This window comes from Pezoporus occidentalis, unplaced genomic scaffold, assembly GCF_034315485.1.
Source record: "Pezoporus occidentalis ecotype Australia unplaced genomic scaffold, CSIRO_AGI_Poc_V1 ctg1, whole genome shotgun sequence".
NCBI lineage: Eukaryota > Metazoa > Chordata > Aves > Psittaciformes > Psittacidae > Pezoporus > Pezoporus occidentalis.
This window is the reverse complement of record NW_026912778.1, coordinates 6,397,507-6,418,188: the sequence shown is the minus strand read 5'-3', so window position 1 is coordinate 6,418,188 and position 20,682 is coordinate 6,397,507. Positions and strand designations below refer to the sequence as shown.

The 20,682-nt window shown below is 44.2% G+C and overlaps 1 protein-coding gene and 1 long non-coding RNA gene across 3 annotated transcripts; both read right to left on the bottom strand.

Annotated features, from left to right (window-relative positions):
* Nucleotides 1–572: 572 nt before the first annotated feature.
* Nucleotides 573–7,878, bottom strand: SAP30 (Sin3A associated protein 30). 2 transcript variants are annotated; one of them, XM_062616711.1, is made up of 4 exons: nt 7,211–7,854; nt 5,748–5,870; nt 3,075–3,173; nt 573–999 (listed from the first exon to the last, which is right to left on the bottom strand). In XM_062616711.1, exons 1-4 carry the CDS (start codon nt 7,523–7,525, stop codon nt 877–879), a joined length of 660 nt encoding a protein of 219 aa, XP_062472695.1. In that variant the 5' UTR covers nt 7,526–7,854; the 3' UTR covers nt 573–876. The 2 variants fall into 2 exon arrangements, with proteins under 2 accessions (XP_062472695.1, XP_062472780.1); XM_062616796.1 differs by lacking the exon at nt 3,075–3,173 and having other exon boundaries at nt 7,211–7,878.
* A 7,843-nt stretch (nt 7,879–15,721) lies between these two features.
* On the bottom strand, nt 15,722–19,909 carry LOC134162586 (uncharacterized). The gene is made up of 2 exons (XR_009964377.1): nt 19,231–19,909; nt 15,722–17,840 (listed from the first exon to the last, which is right to left on the bottom strand). It is a non-coding gene; the product is annotated as an uncharacterized LOC134162586 (long non-coding RNA).
* Nucleotides 19,910–20,682: the final 773 nt, after the last annotated feature.

Here is a 20,682-nt window from a genome sequence, read left to right as displayed (position 1 = left end):
CATAAGTTTTGTTTGGGGATTTTTGTTTTTATAGTTTTAACAGGCCTGAGCTAATGCATGCAATGAAAAAGAAGTAGCATGCCTATTAAAAGATACTATATTGACCCAGCACAGACTCCGTCTTCCATTCTCCAATTAAGTTCTGAGCAGCAGCCTATGTAGACAAATGGAGAAGTCAGCAGCTAAAGGATTTCTTACCGAGTGGAAGGATTTCTCAGCACAGTAAGCTGCAGCAGTCTTTTCATCCTACTTATAGCTTTGAAATTTGAGAGCTGCTTTTTTTCTCCATTTTAATATAGGAGCAGGAAGGTCTCAGTGCTTCGAAGCACATATCCCAGCAGTGACAAGATGAATACACACACCAGAAAATCCCCCATCAATTCTTGTTTCAAGGGGAAAAATAAAATGTCATTCAACTATTTCTGCCCAGCTAACAACTGGGACTGTCATTTAAAGCCTTTTACCTTAGGAAAAGGAACCTATTGCCAAGTCTGCCACAGCTTTGGGTTTTTTTTAAAAGGCATTGCACCATGAGAACTTGAAGTACATTCATAAATATATTCTTGGCACACTTTAATTGAAAAATATTTTAATATTATTACATAGTTAGTCAAAGCTTAACTATTAGGTACAAGTAACTCAGTAAGTTACAGACACACCCACTCAAGCAACAGTATCAGTGATATTTATTTAAAATACTTTTGCTGAGGAAATTTGTTTCATAAGTGATGGTTTTCAAACAAATCAGCAAGGTTATGAAAAATAAAACAGAGACAAAGTCTCTGGGGAGAAAAAGTTACAAAGAAAGCTTCTGCGTATCAACAAAACCTCAGTCTTTTGATTTGCAGCCTGAGTCTCAGTCCCAACCTTTTCCGTCTAATGAACCCCACTATCCATCTTTAGATCTGGCTTGTTCTTTTCATTCTTCACCGAGTAGATGAAATATGTTAAGGTGTCCTTTTCATTCACTGGAATTGTCCTAAAGTGGCAGCCAATTATCTACAAAGGAAGAATGCAAGGAAATTAAATAACAACTCCTATATGCAGTAACCAAAGTTTCAGACTGAAATTGAGGACATTAAGCTTTAAAAGATTAATCAAGCAGCTTTAAAAAAAGCTACCTCTCTTCAAAAGACTTGAACAGTAATAAAAAAGATAAACAGGAACCATTTTATTGAGAACTATGAACTAAATATAGCAAATTGTATACCCCCCCCCATTTCCAAATTAAGGGGGATGGAACTCTCAAAACAAGCATAGGAGTATCATTACATTGGTGCAGTTTAACTAAAAAACTATAAAGCAACTAATAACTGCAGAATATCAACAAAACGACAGCACAGAAATGGGAGGCTACTGCTCATCACTCAGGCTGGGGGGGACATGAGGGTATGTCTGTACCAAGTCAGAGACAGAAACATCCACAACAATTCAAGAATCTTCAAAATACTATCACTGAAAATTCACTACACTGGAACACTAAAATATGATGATCTCTAAACAGTTTTTGAATCATTTTTTTGTTACTCCATTCCATTCCAGAAGTCTTTCCCTTCACCACAATGAACATCGGCTCTAAAACAAACCATGCAAAATATTATACTTGCCCAAGTCTATTCTCTGGCTTTTTGCAGAATGTTTTGTTAGACTGCAATTAGCAAGCAAGAAACATGGAATTCCTCATTTAACTACCACTATATACTACTAGCTATATAGGTATAAAAGGTTAGTCTAATTAGCAAGTTAGGAAGCTTTTTAAACCCCATCTTCCTAAAAAAAAAAAAAGAAAAAAAAAAGAACATCACAAAGAAGTAGTTTGACAGAGTGACAGAGTCCTTTGAAGTGAACTTTAAGTAACAGCCAGAGGAGTGTCTATCGTATGTAAGGACAGGTTACAAGGAATCACATGTACTGTAAACTACACAAGTTTTGCAACTTATGTTCACAAAGGCCTGCATGTCAGTCAAACCAAGCACATGACAGAAGCAGCTTTGCTGGTGCACACCATGCAGTAAGAATAACCCAATGCAAATATCTAGAGAGATACCTAAAGCAGACACTTTAAAAATGCCAGTTGTGCAGAACAAAAACAGCTTGTGCTTTTTCAAATCACATTACTGCTAACTCAAAAGCTAGCTGTACCTCAACTTGCATATAAGAAAACAGAAGCCTGATTTCACATTCTTATAATGGCAGCAGCTCAGCCTTGAGATCTCCCATACATTTAAGAATCTCGCCTTTAATCCACACAAATTAAGGGACAGACCAACAAAATATCTGCACTGGAGTATAACTGAGTATCTCTGCACATAAGTGAAAAAACAGTAGCTATACCTCCCTTTTAAGAAGATAACCAGCTGTCATGGCTTAAACCAAGACACCAGTTCTCCCACATATTTACATCAGCATGCTGTAACTGCATCTTTATAGCGCAGAATTCCTTAAAAATATACTTTTAAGCTACAAAGATGCTTATGTACAGCTGTACACACACAGCTCCAGCACTTTTAGGAATATTAATAAAAATCCTTAATTTCATAAAGTTCCATTTTTCTGATGGCAGATCCCAGTGATTTTAATCAACAGAATTAATTATCAGTAGAACCCTGTTTTTCTTCAGGTTTACGTACTTTACATATACAGAAGAACATGCTTGCAGTAACTAACTTTCTAAAGCAAACTCTGAACCTTTCTAGAACTTCGCTACCACCCCTCAGTTTCTAGTTCTTTCAGCAGGACACTTCAGGTGAAGGTGTGACTGATGCACAGACTGTAAATGCATGATTCTATGATATTCAGAGACATGCAGACCATCTTACTGCTCTAACTCAACGCCTCATGTTTTTAAGCAGCACATACTCCTATCGGAAGAGTGCCGCCTCTGGAAAGAACTTTTACTTTTGATTTACTTGGCTCAGGAGCTGTGGGCAGTAAAGGAAAGTAGATAAGCAGTTCCCTTTTGTTCTCCTAAAAGCCAGACTACACATGCTCTTTATGCAAGTATCACATTGTATAGAAAACCACATGCTATGGCAAGTTGCATTTTCTATTATGGAGCAAACGCTCATACGTACTTCAACAAGCTGTGCTTTGTTAAGTCCTGGTCTGGTCTGTAGCTTGAAGTGTCTTTTATACCTTCGAAGTGTGTTTACTTGTAACTGATATAAATCAACCTAGAAGAAAAGGAGGGGGAAGGGGAGGAAATCTAATGCAACTGAAAATGATTCAATCATTAATAGTTTGCCTCTCAAAAAAATTTTGGAATCTCACAGACACACAAGTGAAAACAGTCAGCCCAGCAGACCTCATTTTGACAAAAAAAAAAAACCTCCACCCTATACCTTCCAGCAGAAAGGAAAACACCCCAGCTCAGTTTAAGAGCATTTTATCATTACCAAGCATGGCTCTGCCACCCTTTAGCTGTGGACAGTATTCAGAATTCACTGGGTTTTCCATTTGTTCCCCAGTTCAAGCATGACAACACAAGGCCCAGTAAGAGCTTTCGTACAGCATCTATGAAGACACTGCTTCAAAGGAGGGCCCTATATTGTGATTTTTTTTATTTTTTTATTTTTTACACAAGTTCCATGCAAGATATGGCACATCCACACCATAAAAGAGCATGTATTAGAATCAGGAAAAAGTCTAGAGTGCAAAGTTTTTCTTGGCTTGAGGTGAAAGAAGAAAACAGCTGCTCTTGCTCTCCAAACATACTCCTGCTATATAAGCACAATGCAGGAGTTATGTGCATGGGTGTAACTAGCCAAACTGTTTTTCAGCATGAGTGGATAGTTGAGAGAATTGCACAAGGTCCTCTTAGGGATACAAACACACAACCTTAACCCAGTCCTCTGCCTGTTTTGAATCCCATGAACTCTGACCAACAGTCACTTCTCCCAGCAACAGCTTACCTTCCTCCCACCTTCCTTGACAATGGAAGAGAGCTTAACCAGATGACTGAGTGGGAAAGTAAGCTGAGAAAGCAGGCTGAATGAGAAAGTCTGCTAGATCAGTGGCAATTACAATAGCATTCTCCAAACTCACTGCATTAAAGATTGCTTTTGCTTTAAATTCATTTAGCAGTCTCACTACAGAACACTTCAAGAAAAGCAGTGCTACTGCTGGCCAGACTTTATGTGATGCAGCCTTCCATGACAGAGGATGGGTAGGTATCTTTTGGTGTTCTAAAGCCTCCATGGCACAAATTCCACTTCCCAAGTCACAGTGCTGAATCCACACCCCAGAGCATCACACAGAGGAGTATTGGCAGCTTTCCATCAAGTCACAGAAGGTACCAGTACTGCAGAAGCCTCTTCGCCTCCTGTAGGAGCCACTTCTAACAGGTAATGATGGTCACAACCAAGATGGAAACAAGAACGCTTTACAAGTCTTCAGAAGAACGATATTTTTACTTTTTCCTTAGTAGACTGGATAGCAATTGAAAATAAAGAAGATGGAGGGCCAGTGGGCACCTAATGCATGCAGTAATAATGTGGGATGAACATACTGCCCTTATCCAAATGGCCAGCTGAAACTCCTCAAAAATACTTCCCAGGCAGTTTTATTTCGCTCAGTAGTGCCATTAATAGAAAAAGCTTGCTTTCTTGTCCTAGAGATATCTATCAGTTGTGACATGTTTAATAATTCTTTCATGAGAAAAGAAAACAGGCTTGCAAGAGAGCTGCGATTACCACTGTGCCAGAGAGCTACCTGAAGTCACACACAGCATTAGCTTCAGACAACTCTCAAAGATGCAGTCCCAGATATTTAACAGACAAACAACACAGCCCAACACCAAACTACTCCCAATCCCCTAAAATCCTCTTAGCTAGAGCCTTCGGACTGGAGCCACGTGCTTTTAGACACAGATTCCTGTACAAAGTTTCACCCCTTATGATGCTGCTAACTACAGATACTGACCATAAGGATTCCATTAAATTAACACTTACGGAGCAATGTTTGAATGCTTTAAAAATCCCTCTCAGAAAGGAACAGGTAGGCATGACAGCCTCTGCTCAGAATTACCACACTGAAGAGCACCTGCTAAACCAGGCTGTAGCAGAAATAATCCAGAGCACATGGAGAGGGGAAAAAAAAAGGGAGCCTTTAGCGCAGTCTCTCCTACTGTTCTCTGAGAAAGGTTTAAAACTTTTTTTAACGGGGTGAAGTTTCACTGGTCTGCAGCAGAGAAATCAGGTGGGAAAAACACCACCTTCTTGTATAGCACAACTCCCTGAATGTCTCTTCCCCCAACAACAGGGTCAAAACACAGACTACCATTGCTAAACTGTGTGTAAGGTGACTAAGGCAACAGAATAACTGCAAGAGCCATCTCCAACACACTGAGCACAGAGTAAAGGATCAGAGGGATGGGGCACAGACAATATCCCAAGCCCCATGTGCAACTCCCTTCAAATTGTCAACTCCTGCGAAGACAGTTTGCTGTTATGTGGCAAAGCACCACTCTGGAGAGCACCAAGAAGCAAGCTGGAAACAGCTGTTTTGTGAGAGAGGGAGCAGACACTTAAAAATCACAGACAGACTCTTGTTCATTCTACTATGCACAATTAATACAGAAAATATACTGTAAGATTCTGTTCTATTAAGAGTGAATCAAGAATCTTTCCCACATGCTCCAAAATAGCTGTAAGAAAGTGGTGTCTGTGTGGACTTGGTAGTCATTAACAACAAGCTTAACAGGACAGTTAGGAAAAAATAAACACCAAACCAAACAACTACTTAGCTACCTCTGGAGTGTCGATGTCTTGCACGGGTGAGTCACCATCATCATCGCTGCCTTTCCTCTTTCTTCTATTTCTCACACTCTGAATTAAGTTTTTGTGGAAGTCACAAATATACAGATGTCTTGCCTGGAAGAGTAATTCGGCGTCTTTCAGTCAAACTCACGTCAGAATCTCCCACTGACAATATAAACGTACATACAGAGACAACCCTTCAGCAACCGCAGCCACATTAACTGCGTTGAGAAAGGTTTTCTACCGGGTTCTGCTCAACAATGTGCTGTGCTGCAGCTCGCTGCCACCGGCTTGGCCAGGGGAAGCCGAGTCCTGCAATCTACGGGTTCAGCAGTAACAGGCTGCAGACACATACGCGTACCACACTCCCTCCAGCCATGCACCCCAACTCGGGGATCGGGAAGCAAACACAAAACAAGCTTTCAGGTGTTCTTTGGAGGGCAAAATGCCGGCTCCCATTTCCCATCTATAGCCTCCCACCTCTTGTTTCACTTCCACTACCTAGGGCAGGTCAAGCAACACACTTCTTTGGGTATTTTTCCCTTTTATCAGTTTCCGTCTGTGGGGGTCTGCACACTCTGGAGAGCTCTTCAGCAGGTACCAACACCGAATTTCACGGCAAAGAAAGTACGGACCCCGCTTAGGGATCGCGCCTGCGGAGCGAGGAACTCCCGGCCCGGGGTGGGGCAGCTGCGGGGGTTCGGCTGGCCGACGCGCGGAGTACTCACGTCCGCTACCGCGCATTTTAAGCAACCTTGCCCCCGCGCCGGAAAAAAAACCTGTGGTACGGGGCCAGAGAAGCACACCCCCGAAACGGGGCTGTCCCCGCTCCCGTGCCTTGCCGTGCCGAGCCGCGCTGCGCCTGATGGCTGCCGAGCGGAAGATACAGTGGCAAAGGGAGACGTGCAACATTGCAACACGAGGCGGAGCAGCCGAGCGCTGCGCTCGCCAGAAACAGACACAAACTAGCGCGGCGGGAGCCATGCGGGCTCCACTCTGGGGAGGCGGGGCGCTGCCCAGCCACGCTGCTTCCCGCTCCAGCTGCGCGGGGGAAGCGCAGCCCGTGCCCCCCGCTCCTGGGAGCTGGAAGGAGACCCCAGGAGCACGCAGGAGGGGCCAGGGCTTTCCCCCTGCTCCTCCTGCCGAGGAAGAGCACTTTCAGGCCGCGCTTCTGCAGCGCTAGCCAAACTCCACCGTGCTACGGAAAAAGGGGCGAAAGCGGAAACAACGCTTCCCTGCCACCAAAAACCAAAACAAAACCAAACCTAAACTTTATTAAAAGCCCCCAAACCAACTGAGGCATGGGAGTACCCGGCCGGAGGGAGCGGGGACTGGGGTCGGACCCGCCGCCGCTGCCCAAGCACGCACCGCCGAGACTCACTGGCCGCTTTTGTCCGCCTGCCCCGCCGCAGCCCCGGCCCCTGTGCGTGGCATCCTCCCCTGCCCGGACTTACGCTCTTGTCCAGCTCGATCTTCACCTTCTTCTGCGAGATGCTCTTCTGGATCCGCTTGCTGAAGCTGGCGTTGCCGGCGGCGCGGCCGCACCGCTCCCCCTCCTCCCGCAGGCAGCACAGCTGCCCTGCCCCGGGGCCGCCCGCACCCCCGGCGCCCACCAAGCCTGCGGCGGCTGCTACGGCCGGACCCAGCCCCGGCGGCGCTGGCGGCGGCGGCACCTCAACGGCGGAACCCGCACTGCCCACCACCGCGGCGGCGGCTGCGGCAGGGTCCGCCCCGCGCTGGGTCACCTCCTCGGGGGGGAAGCCGTTCATGCCTGGCGCCACCGCCGCTGCGGCGGGAAGCCGAAGGGAAAGAGGCAGGATCCCGCCCCGCGCCGAACTTCCCCGGTGAGACGCCGCGGCCCGGGGAAGCGCTCTCCCGCTCTCTACCCGCTCGCCCGCCTCCTCTCAGCGGCGGCACCGGGTTGCAAACCCGCCCCCGAGGGCGGCCAGCCCGCACGTCGCGGGAAGGGCTATCCCCGTCTGCTGCGCTGCCCGAACCCCGCAGCTACCGGAGCGGCAGCGGCGCCCCGCGGGTCACCCCACTTCCTCCTTCCCCCTCTGTCATGTGGAGACTCTTCAGCTGTTTCCTATGTAACAACAGCAACCTGCCCGCCGCTCCGCCCCGCCCCGCCCGCCGCGCATGCCGGCTCCCCGCCGCGGGGCGCCACGGGAAATGCAGTCCTGCCCCACCGACCCCTCCGCGTTCGCCGCGGTGGGAGAACTACCGCTCCCGAGCTGCTGCGCGACGCCGGCGGGAGCGCGGGCGGGCGGACGGGAGGGAGTGCAGGGGGCGCGCCGCGCAGTGCTGGGGTCTCGCCGTGCCGCTTTGCGGTGCTCAGGCTGGCGGGGCAGTCCCGCCCCGGTGGCAGCTGGTTGCTCTTCTCCGTCCTGCCCCGCGCTGCGCACCCTGTGCCCCGCCGTGCGGAGGGGTGGCAGCTGCTCAGCCCACTTTTTAAAAGGCCCCGTTCATTCTCTTCCCCTTATTCCCCCCCTTGTCGCTCCTCCCTAGCGGCGCGGCCGTTGGGATTTGAAAGGCAGCCATGCGGAGAGCTCATCCCGGCCGGAGGCGGGAAAGGCGCCGGGCGGAAGGCAGAGGCCGGGCAGGAACCGGCGCTGTCGTCCGCACCGCCGAGCGCGTAAACGTGCCTCCGCCAAGGGCGCATCGGGCGGCCGCGCTTCCCCTTGCCCGGACTCTGGCGGTGCTCCTCGCTGCCTCCTTCGGCGCTAACTCCAGCTCCGTTGTTTTCCGCCACCCGGGCCACTTGTCCAGGGTTTTCTACGAGTTGGGGTTTAATTCCTTGTCGTCCCTTCTTGCCTCGCCGCCTCCTTTCTTTTACACTTTTTCAACCGTTGCCGGGTTGCCCCGGGTGCCGCCGCGCCGATCCCGGTGTCACGGGCAGCTCCCTGGGAGCGGGGTCGCAGCCCCCGATTGCCGCTCTGAGTCGAGAGCAGCCTGAGCTCCGGCCTTTGTTAAATCTGTTTTTAAACCACATGCAAGGGGTCCGCCTGGCGTTCCTTTGGTAAAGATCTCTGAAAACAAAGAGGACTTGCGAGTTCACACTTTTGTCATTTAAAAGAGCTTTTTGTTAATAAAGGTGACTTTTAACAACAGAAAAGACCATGAATGCAGAATCGTTTTCGCTACGAGTGAACCAAGACCTTGCTGTGCACACGGCTAGCTAAAACAGTGTGAAAACACTTGATAAAAGCAACTATTTTCTGTTTTGAGAGTACAAAAACTACGAGCGAGATGCATTGGCATTAAGCCATGTAACGATTCAGCTGTCGACAGCAGAGCGGCAGAAGCAGCAAGCTGACCTTCTCTCTTTCTTCCAGCGCCTTCAAAGCAGACGCAGTAAAGGGTGAGGTTTTGCTTTCCTTTTGAACGGCCGCAAATACTCCCTTAAATCTCAGAAGCGGCATCCGAGCTGACCGTACTCGAAGCGTAATGATTTAATCACTGAAATATTTGACCGTATCGCTTGGCCTGCGTTTCCAGCTTGCAGGAGGAGGAGAGGAGTAGTGGGGAGGGCGGTGAGTGATTCGAGGAGACACAGATCCTGCGTAAGCCAAAGTTCTGCGTGAGCCGGGAACGCGATTATAGCGCAGTTTTGGTTTGTGCTGCAGATGGCTCCTTAATCTGATTGCATAACCTGGTATTAGAGAACAAGGGTAGGTCCCGCTTCACTCACCCACCGTTGCAGCTGAAGGAAGGATACAGTAACTGAAGCTAAACTCAGCATAAAGTCACTGGCAGCAGTTCCCTAGAAGTCACGTTTCAGGCATTAGAGAAAGGAATTGTGTAAGAGGTGGGAAAAATACCGAATCCCGGTTTGTTTGATTGAAGACCATGTGGAGTGCCTGGGTTTAATTTCACGCTCTGCTGCTGTGCAGTCTTAAGCATCAGAAGTTTAACTCACTTTGTGTTTCTTGTGATTTCACACTTTCAAAAATATAATAATGTTAAAAAAAAACCAAACCAAACCCAAACCCAACAACAAATCAGTAACAATGATAGTGGGCCTTAAAGAAAAACATAGGAAGCACAAGCTGGGAAAAGTGGGACAAGGGTGAGTTCCAGGAATTCTTTAGTGGAAATCTGGATTCTGAATAGCAATTTCTAGATTCTTAGGCTATGTCTGTAGAGGTCCCTTTCATTTCTTCAGACATATTTGACCTTACTGCAAGCATAAAACATGTCAGCCTGGGTCTGGCTGCTGTGATTTGCTGCAATGGAAAGATCACTTGTGCATTTTAAATGTTTCTGATCCTCTTTGTACAGTTTGTGAGCAGTTAAAAGCCTGATTATGTTACCCAGCCATGCTTGCCAGTATGCTAATTTTTAAGTGGAATTTCAAGTAGAGGAGTATCATAGTTTCGTGATTAGATCACAATACCACAGTTGTGGGGCTGAGAATGATGGTTCTGCTTCTGCCATAAACTGCGCATTTTCACACCTGTGCCCTGTCCTTCTTTGTGCCTGCAAAAGCATTTCTGACAAACAGGATTGTGTTACAACTAGACCAGTGACAATAAAATCAGAGAAGTTTAACCCTGCTTTACCGCTCAGTCACATAATGTCCCAGGACACAGGAAGGTCCAGTGGAAGGGCAGGATCGTGTGATCCATTCAGGGGAATGATTGCCTCATTTGGTATGAACCCCTGCTTACAGTGACAAAGAAATCATGCCACTTTTAGTCTTGCGTCATATGTGGGATCAAAAAATACAAAGAGCTGCAGACAGAAAATACAAAGAGCTGCAGCTAAATGAGCTTAACAGGCAGTATCAAGCTTAATATAGGATGGATGTGCAAACTTTCATGAAGCTTGGGCCTCATGAGATAAAAAAATCAGTTGTCGCAGAGTTTGTCATTAAAATTATTATTTTATAACATAAGCTCTAGTAGTGATTGGTAGAATTATTCAGGTATAACTAAAACACATCTAGGGAGAGATTTTAAATAAACATAAAACCATGCAGCATTGCAACAATATACTGATTAGAGTAAAACATTAAATATTAAACCAGTTCAAAGGCAGCTACAAACCAGCAACTCTGCATGAGATACCAGTAGCACTTACAAGCCGTGCACACAAGCAGAATCATACGGAAGGCAACAGTTATCTACATCCCTCATAGGTGCCAAAACCACAGCATGTACTACTAGTAAGTGGTATGCAGTAGGAGCAGGAGCTACAGCATCCCCAAAAGTGTGCCTGAATCCACAGCTCCCACGCTCTGAAGCTGGCAGGACTCGGTGGCCCCTCCTGGCACTGAGGTGGGCCAGGCACAGGTGGAGCTGGGCAGCTTGTGCCACTCTGGGATGCCATATGTCTCAGCTCTTGTTGGCTCTTGACTGATGTGTTTTGTAATTTGAGAGAGAAGAATGACACCAAACACATCACCTAGGATATATTGCAGGCGTGCTGCAAACATATTATTAGTAATTAATCATGGAATGCAAATGTGGCTTCTAACTGTGTACATCTTCACATGATAAGGTTCAACTGGGGACGACTCTTCCACAGCACACATTGGTGCACTTGTGCGCAGCACCTGAAATTATCTTGTTAGCAAATAAAATAATAAGGAAAACTATTGGTGTACATTTTTCCACAGCAAATATACATTTTCTTTGTTTTGGATTGTAACTTGGATTGATTTGGATTTTTCAAAAGAAAAATAGATTACTTTAAAGTACTTTTAAAATTCCACAAATTCTACCACATGCCCTGGTGGTTTTGATAAAAGAACAACCTACTTGATAGGCATTCATGGGCTGTGATAAAGAACAGTGACTAAACCTCTCCTCCCTTATCAGAAACAAGTCCTATTCTTTTTATTGGTCTCTCTTTTTTTCTGATTTTTGAATTTCTGATTTTCCCTTCCCAGTCCTGCACCAACTAACTGCTACTGCCTCCAACTAACCAACTGCCTCTAACCAAGTAACTGTGCTACTGCCTCCTACTGTTGCACTGCCTCCAATTAATTATCCAAATCTGTTCAAGCGTAGAGTCCAAAGAACAGGAATATTGGGACTTATTTACAGACTGTATATTTTTTCACTTCTTTATATGTTTTACACTAGGATAGTTAAAATGTAACTTCAGATAGTTAATTGTATAATAAACCAATCTGCTTTAGCACACATAGAGGTTATTGTAATACAGTAAGAGAAAAAAAAATCATGCCTTTAACCAAAATAGTGATATTGGTGCCAAACTAGTATTTCCAGGTTTTTTGAGTAAATCCACCTGAAGCCAATGTTCCTTTTCTAAGCATTCTGCCTTATACAGTGGAAACTAAGGGCGTATGAAAGAGTTTAGGTAACACAGGCTCTTATTGAAAGATTTAAAGCAGTAAACAGGGTCCAGAACTAAACACTGTATTTTAAGAATAATCTAGGTGTTACAGGATTAAAACCGATGAGCCTGCATACTGTAAAAGCTTTAAAGCTTTGTAATACATGCCCCTTAACAATTTGTGCCAGTTCACTTTCACAATAAGCCATTAGTTACAGGAGGCATCAAAGGGCCTTCTGTTAGAAGGCTTCGTTCTTACGTGCAGAAATAACAGAAACTTTAGATGTTCTTTGTTGACAAATGGTTGGTGGGGGAATTAAGTATGAGATAAGGGAGATACCTTAGATACAACAACTGCCCGGAAGCAGAGAAGCCAACCTCCAGCTTTGCACTGCACTGGGGTACTCCCAAAGTTTCAACACCCATCTTCTAACTCCATCTTCTCCTCCTCCTCCCAAGCTCAGCTTCCGCCAAGTTAAAAGTGTACATCCATCTGCTTTTTTCAGAGGCACTGATGACTTGTCCATCCAGAATTAATTTTAGAATTAAACTTGGCTAGGGATGTTAAGGATAACAGGAAGGGATTCTGTAGGTACGTAGCGAATGAAAAACAGACTAGGGACAATGTAGGCCCCCTCCGGAACCTATTGGGAGACCTGGCTACACAGGATTTGGAGAAGGCTGAGGTTCTGAATGAATTCTTTGCCTCAGTCTTCACTGGAAAAGGCTCTGACCGCACCACCCAAGTCTTGGAAGGTGGACGCAGGGACTGTGAGAATGAAGACCTTGGGCCCACTGTAGGAGAAGATCTGGTTCGAGACCATCTTAAAAACCTGAACGTGCACAAGTCCATGGGTCCTGATGAAATCCATCTGGCATTTGGAGCTGGCAAATGAAGTTGCTAAGCCACTGTCCATCATATTTGAAAAATCATGGCAGTCAGGTGAAGTTCCCGATGACTGGAAAAAGGGAAATATAACCCCCATTTTCAAGAAGGGGAAAATGGATGACCCGGGGAATTACAGACCAGTCAGTCTCACCTCTGTGCCTGGCAAAATCTTGGAGCAGATTCTCCTGGAAGACATGCTAAGGCACATGAAAAACAACAAGGTGCTTGGTGACAGCCAGCATGGCTTCACTAAGGGGAAATCCTGCCTGACCAATTTGGTGGCCTTCTATGATGGGGCTACAGAACTGATGGACAGGGGTAGAGCAGTTGATGTCATCTACCTGGACTTGTGCAAAGCGTTTGACACTGTCCCACACGACATCCTTGTCTCTAAATTGGAGAGACATCAATTTGATGGATGGACCACTCGGTGGATAAAGAACTGGCTGGATGGCCGCACACAAAGAGTTGTGGTCAATGGCTCAATGTCCAGCTGGAGACCAGTAACAAGTGGCGTCCCTCAGGGATCGGTGTTGGGACCGGTCTTGTTCAACATCTTTGTTGGTGACATGGACAGTGGGATTGAGTGCGCCCTCAGCAAGTTTGCTGATGACACCAAGCTGTGTGGTTCAGTTGATACCCTGGAGGGAAGGAATGCCATCCAGAGGGACCTTGACATGCTTGTGAGGTGGGCTCATGAAGTTTAACCATGCCAAGTACAAGGTCCTACACCTGGGTCAGAGCAATCCCAGGCACAGCTACAGGTTGGGCAGAGAAGAGATTCAGAGCAGCCCTGTGGAGAAGGACTTGGGGGTGTTGGTTGATGAGAAAATGAACATGAATGGCTTCAGTGTGTGCTGGCAGCCCAGAAAGCCGACTGTATCCTGGGCTGCATCAAAAGGAGCGTGACCAGCAGGTTGAAGGAGGTGATCCTGCCCCTCTACTCTGATCTCGTGAGACCTCACCTGGAGTATTGTATGTAGCTTTGGTGTCCTCAGCATAAAAAGGACATGGAACTGTTGGAACAAGTTCAGAGAAGGGCCACGAGAATGATCAGGGGACTGGAGCACCTCCTGTATGAAGATAGGCTGAGGAAGCTGGGGCTGTTGAGCCTGGAGAAGAGAAGGCTGCGTGGAGACCTCATAGCAGCCTTCCAGTATCTGAAGGGGGCCTATAGGGATGCTGGGGAGGGACTCTTCATTAGGGACTGTAGTGACAGGACAAGTGGTAATGGGTTCAAACTGGAACAGGGGAAGTTTAGATTGGATATAAGGAGGAAGTTGTTTACTGTGAGGGTGGCGAGGCACTGGAATGGGTTGCCCAGGGAGGTTGTGAATGCTCCATCCCTGGCGGTGTTCAAGGCCAGGTTGGATGAAGCCTTGGGTGACATGGTTTAGTGTGAGGTGTCCCTGCCCATGGCAGGGAGGTTGGAACTAGATGATCTTAAGGTCCTTTCCAACCCTAACTGTTCTGTGATTCTATTTAGATTGCTTTGATTAACATTTTGTTTCACAGTGCATGAGATCTCACAGCCAGAAAGAGACCAAACAAAATCATTGTTAGTGCTTTTCTAAAATGTAATGCAACTGTCTGGAATGTATAGTGGAAAAGTATCATAGAATCATAGAATAGTTTGGTCTCAAAGGGCCCTTCAAAGCTCATCTAGTCCAATGCCCCTGCAATGAGCAGAGACATCTTCAACTAGACCAGGTTGCCCAGAAGCACATCAGCCTGGCCTCGAATGTTTGCAGGGTTGGCACATCCACCATCTCTCTGGGCAACCTGTTCCAGTATTCCACCACCCTCATTGTAAACATTTCTTCCCCACATCTAGCTTGAATCTCTCCTCTTTTAATTTAAAGCCATTAGCCCTCGCTTTATCACAATAGGCTCTGCTGAAAGGTCTTTCCCCATCTTTCTTTTAGGCCCTTTTAAGAACTGAAAGGCCACAACAAGTTCTCTCTGAAGTTTTCTCCAGGCTGGACGACCCCAACTCTCTCAGCCTTTCCTCATAGGAGAGATCCTCCAGCCTTCTGACTATTTTTGTGGCCATCTCCAACAGGTCCATCTTTCCTGTACTGAGGACTCCATAGCTGAAATCCTCAGCTGTATCACCTCTGGAGATTTTGAGCAATAATGCAATAAAAAATTGGCTATGAGTAATAGACTGATATAGTATATTGCTTAAGAGATATTTCTTAATCCACTGAATATAAATAAAAAGCTTGCTCAGCTTTTTTTGTTTTGTTTTTTTTTTGTTAGCTGTAATACAGACTGTCATATCTTCTCAGCAAATTTTGCAGGTCTCTAATGCATTGCTGATACCACAGAAAGCACTGAATACTCTTTGCTGAAGTCTTGTGAACCACAGTTTTCTCCTTATAGAAACTCAAGATTTGACACTGTCTTTAATCACTTGCTTTTTGAGTTGAATAAAGCATATCACATGATCTTCGCCGTTTTGTCAGTCTAGAAACTGCGGTGGTGCTTTACACCATCATGTTTTCTTCTGATCTGGATTCATTCTTCAGAAAGGGAAATGGGAAATGTCTGTAGCCCTGATGCTTCTTCCAGTGCCCTTGTCTTTGGAGTGCAGTATCTCGCAGTTTGACTCAGCTCTTGTTGATGTTTACAGCAGGTTTTAAGTGCCCCTTGGGAACACGCTTCCTCCACCTGAGTCCAGAATGCATCACTTAGAAGGTCTCTAGAAGGCATTTGGTTTCATCAGTAAAAACAAAAGAGAGTCCAATACGAATACAGATATTTTTATAAAAATAAAATGAGTAAAATTACATATGGGTTTGGGGTTTAAATGTTTTCCTGACTTCCTGCAGAGCTCATTCTATGCAAAAGATATAGGCTTGTACTCCAACAAATTGAAATATCATCATAGTTTTGAACTGCAGTTGGCTTTTGATGATGTTACTTGACAGTAAACCCTTAACTGAGAAATGCTATGGGAAAAGGATCAGATAAAATGTTCTCCGGTCTCAGCTTTCATATTAACAAAACTTTCAGCCTTTATGGCGGCAAAGGTAAATTTGAAATCCGGTTAAGGATATACCTAAAGGATAGAACACAAAAAAAAGACTCCCACCCTCCAGCTTCAACATTCTGGTTTTTAAACAGATACGGTTTTAGAATTTTTCTTTTTAATCCACGAGTTTGCTTGTTAATCTTTATTAACATTATTAACACCATAGATGTGACCCAATTCTGCTATTAAAGCTATCCACAGGCACTAAAAGATCCTTACCTCTCTCCAGAAGTGACTGCTGGAGCACAATTTTACATGATCCTGTAAATTATGTCATAATTGGGAAAATAATAATGTAGATCTTTTACCTCTTAAACAGCTTTAACTTCTTTGTTCTGTGGTTATCTCTTTGTAGTTATGTTATGAAAGGCTGTCCCAAAATGAATCATATCTTTACAAAGTAAATTTTTAACTACTGGAAAAGGAGAATGAAGATTTTATGCTTTTAATATTTATGCACGTGACAATAATTTAACAACATATAAATGCTAATTATTAATATAAATGTAATGACAAAAATTGCACAACATGATCAAGCCTACAAACTGGAGTATACTTATCAAGATGGCTTCTCAAGGGTTTACATTGAAGTCAAGAGTTTACAGGTTTTAAGGATTCTTGTTTTCAACTTTAAAAAAATGGAAAATACATTGTTTGGGCTGCAATTTAGCTTTTTGGTAACTTTGAATAAGCTGCCCTTTCTTTGACACGAACAACTTGACATTTCTTTGTTTATTTCTTCCAATGCACAATTGTGCTGCTTCCTATTTCTTTTTCATTTGTAGTATGTGTTTATCCCTGCCAGTACTTGGGGAGAGCTTCTTCTTGACTTCACACACGATCAGACTAAATGATGAGAGTTAATCATGGGCCCAAGGGTTTACTATCAGACTTCCTTAAGATTTATTCCCACCTCCCAGCAGTTGGGGCCATGAAGTAGAAGCATTAGCTTTGACTGGTATTACAGGCAAACACAATTTCTAGTAGCGCAAGATCTCTGAAATAACCTTCCTTATTACTGTAAAACATTTCATAGTATGGAGTAGGGTATACAATTCAATGTTCTAGAGAAACTATATTTTTATATCATTAGTTGCTGGAAAATCCCGCAGGGTCTATGACAATCAACAATTTCAAAATTTCCTGTGTATTTTCTTACTAGTCTCAGATTACCTGTGTATCCTATGATCATTCCTCTGACACGTATGACAGCACTATTTGCCAGAATAAATTACTCTACCAAGACAGTGTCTACATTAGCAACAGCAAGGATGCACTCCACATGACTAAAACTTGAGACCCATTTAAGTTTAATGAGACTCATTGAAATTCATTTAAGCTTTCTACCACCTGGATGCAAGGCTAACGTGCTAATGAGTATCACAGTGCTCAGGAGGAACACAGCTGTTACCAGTCAAACCTGCTCTCTCTTCTGGCTCTGCAAGATAGGAGGGCACTACTCCTCCTTCCTCTTGCAGCTTGTGGCACGCATCCTTGTCAACTCACGCTATCATTTCTCTTTCCTAAGAAATTTTAGACCTACAATTACATAGGGAACATCTTCTGCCACCAGATTCTGCTTGGTTTTTAGGTTTCTAGCCCTCACAGCCACAGAAGAAAGCAGTCCCTCAGATTGGACAGGGTACAAACAAAACATTCTGGTTTGCTCTGTAGAAGTTGCAGCATTTGTAAGTCACCATGGGTTATGAAGTACTTAATTCTGGCAGCATGAGCACCAGTGGCTAGCCCCACATGGGTGCCTGGACTATTCAGGAGGTGGACTGGGACTGCATTTTCTTCAGACCTGCTTGCTGGATTTCACACCTCCAGGGCCAGACACAGTCCAACCCTTTGTCTTACTGCTTAGGAGAGAAAAAGCCCCGCATCCTAGAACTGTGTTCTCCAATTCCCAAACAATGCAACATTAGTAATTATATTTTATTTTTTAAGAGTAAGTCATGTAAAGTACCAGTGCTTACCAAGGCTGTAAGGGGCTGGGGGGTGGTAACAGAGGTGTAAAAAACTTCCCCCCCCCCCCCCCCATTTAATCTGATTTCAGAGTGTAAATTACAGCTATCAGCATTTTAAAGTTCCTCTACATTGCCTGTGAAACTGTCTAACGGATGAACAAAGGCAAATTACTGCTTTCTTCTCACACCCATAAAAAGGGATTAAGAGTATAGCAAAATATAAAGGAGTTCTATTAAGATCTTGGGGCAAAAATGTTACATGAGTATTACTTTGAATGTAAAGAAGAAAGTAAGTGAAAATTAAGTCTAGGAATACAAAAGTAAAAAATATATACATGTGTGTGTGTGTATATATATATATATATATATAAGCTTGTAAACCCAATGCAAGAAAAGTTCTTGTGAAATTAAGACTGAAAAAGTTCAGTTAACAATTACTATGACTAGGAACAGCCGGTGCTCCTAGTATTATCTGCATTAGTACCAGGAGAGATTTGTTGTACTTATTTCCTATCGTGTAACCACTGCAGTTTCAGTCTCCACTCCACAGCTGTCCCGGGTAGCATCTAATGTAGGACACCTTTGTTTCAAGTATTTGGTACACAGCAGAAAGTCAAAACAAGTTCCTGAGCTTTCAGACTAAACCAGCCTGCCACTTGCCTATGAGCTGCTTAACTGGTTATGCAGGCTTTACAAGAGCCTGCATAATAAAACTATAATGTTTAAAGGGTAAATATATTTACAATTTTTACAAAATACTTATTATTTGCATGCTACAGCAAAAATGGGAAAAGTTCTATTATCTTAATGCAATTCTTTAAGACATTGACAGAAATACCAGTTTTGCAAACTTTTGGCAGCTGCAGTTATATATGTTTTTATCAAAGTACAAAGAAAAGAAATGCTTATAACTGGAACACTAAAGTAACATAGGTTTCGTGTTGAACTTGGGTAACCAGTAGCCTAGGTAGATCTGGTTTTTCAGCAGCTTTTCATCCTAAAGCTCCTACCATATATCTATTATGAGATGCTCACATAAAATAGGTCAAAAACATAGTTGCTGCCTGTAGACTTTGAAACTTATATTAAAAAGTGGGGGGTATTTTTGTGGGTATTTTTTTTTCTTTCTTCTAAGTAGTGACCTATTTAAATGCTTTTTGCATATGGATTTTAATCTTTTCCTGTATCAAAAAATTGCTGATCAAAGCTAAATTTGTTCTTTCTTTCATCATTTTACATTAGTGAAGCTAGGTGACATTGAAAGCAGCTGTTAACTCTTTTTCATTAATCATCTGTCAAACACTGACTTTTCAGGTTCATAAGAGACACCCTTTCAGCAGTAATCAATCCAGATTGATCACTTTCCAATGCAGAATTTTACTGCCATTCAGGCTACATTAAAAAATATTCCATACAGAAGCTTGGGTAACAGCAGAGTCTCTGGGTAAAGACAGTAGAGCTTCTTCATCCAACCAACTGAATTAGAACTGACAGTGTCACCATATACTACGCTTACACCGGAATGGAAGTTTGGTCAGGGTTGAGGTCCTGGAACTGTAGTTTGCGATTTCCTCAGCTGAACGGTAACTGTTGCAATGGATTTGCTGATGGAAACGTTAATTCAAATAGAATTTTCTTCCCCTGCTTTGTCCACCCTGACAGCAGTACCCAGAGAAGCTGCACACGGTAGCCAGGAGATACAGTAGGATGTGAAGTTTTATCACTCCAATCACACATTTTTGTTGTCCATGACATACTTTTCTTTAAATCTATTAATCAGCTCTGTAACCTGGTCTCATCCACCTCGTCTTTTCCTTTTACCCACTGTTTCTAGTCACTACATCACTTATCTCTCCTCATATGCAGTTTACTGAAGATTAAGTGAAGTTTACAATAGTGCCCAAAATTGTAATCGTGGAGCAGATTAGAAACTCCAAAGGGCTCAAAGCCAGGGAGCTATTTCATGAATTGAATTATTCAAGCAGAAGCAAGCTTCAAATCCTGGAGTCTACAGTTGCCTTTCCCACAACTGTCATCCACATGCGGTTAATAAATTAACCACACAGACTGACTTAAGTCAATACTGCACAGACCACTGCTTTGGAGGAGTAAGAGTGACTGAATCTCTCGAGACAGAATTTGCGGTTTTGTCTGAAAGGGAACAGTGCGGTGTAATGAAAAAAAAAAACAGTGACAGCTTATTGTGGAACCAGGCGCACAGAGAAGTGCTTTCCAGGTGTGAGGGTGCTGGGAAGAAGGCTTTGGGACTGACACGTTTCTAACATTGGCATTCTTGCGCGCAGCTTTCAGCATAGGCGCTGCTGTGGAAACCTTCCAGTATCATGTTCAAGCGTGAAAAATTTTCAATACTGCCTTCCTTGTTGGAGGACAGACAGATGTTAGAGTACAACTGCTTGGTTTGTTACGCTGCCCTGTGTTGCATGACATTGCATGACATAACCCTCTATGTATATATGTAATTGTACAAAAGCTTTCTTTTTCAGCGAAGAGAATCTAGAACAAGAATATCTTTAAAAGAACAAAGAACCCCATTTCTTTCTTAAAAGATCCGATTAAATCATTTGAAAGTCAAGTCGCCCCTTTTTTTTTTTTTCCCATAGCAGTAATTAGATTTTCTCACCCTACCTGCTTTTCCAGAATTATTTCCTTCATATTCTTGGAGCAGATATGAAAACAGATGCAACAGGGGAAGCTGTACTCCAATTA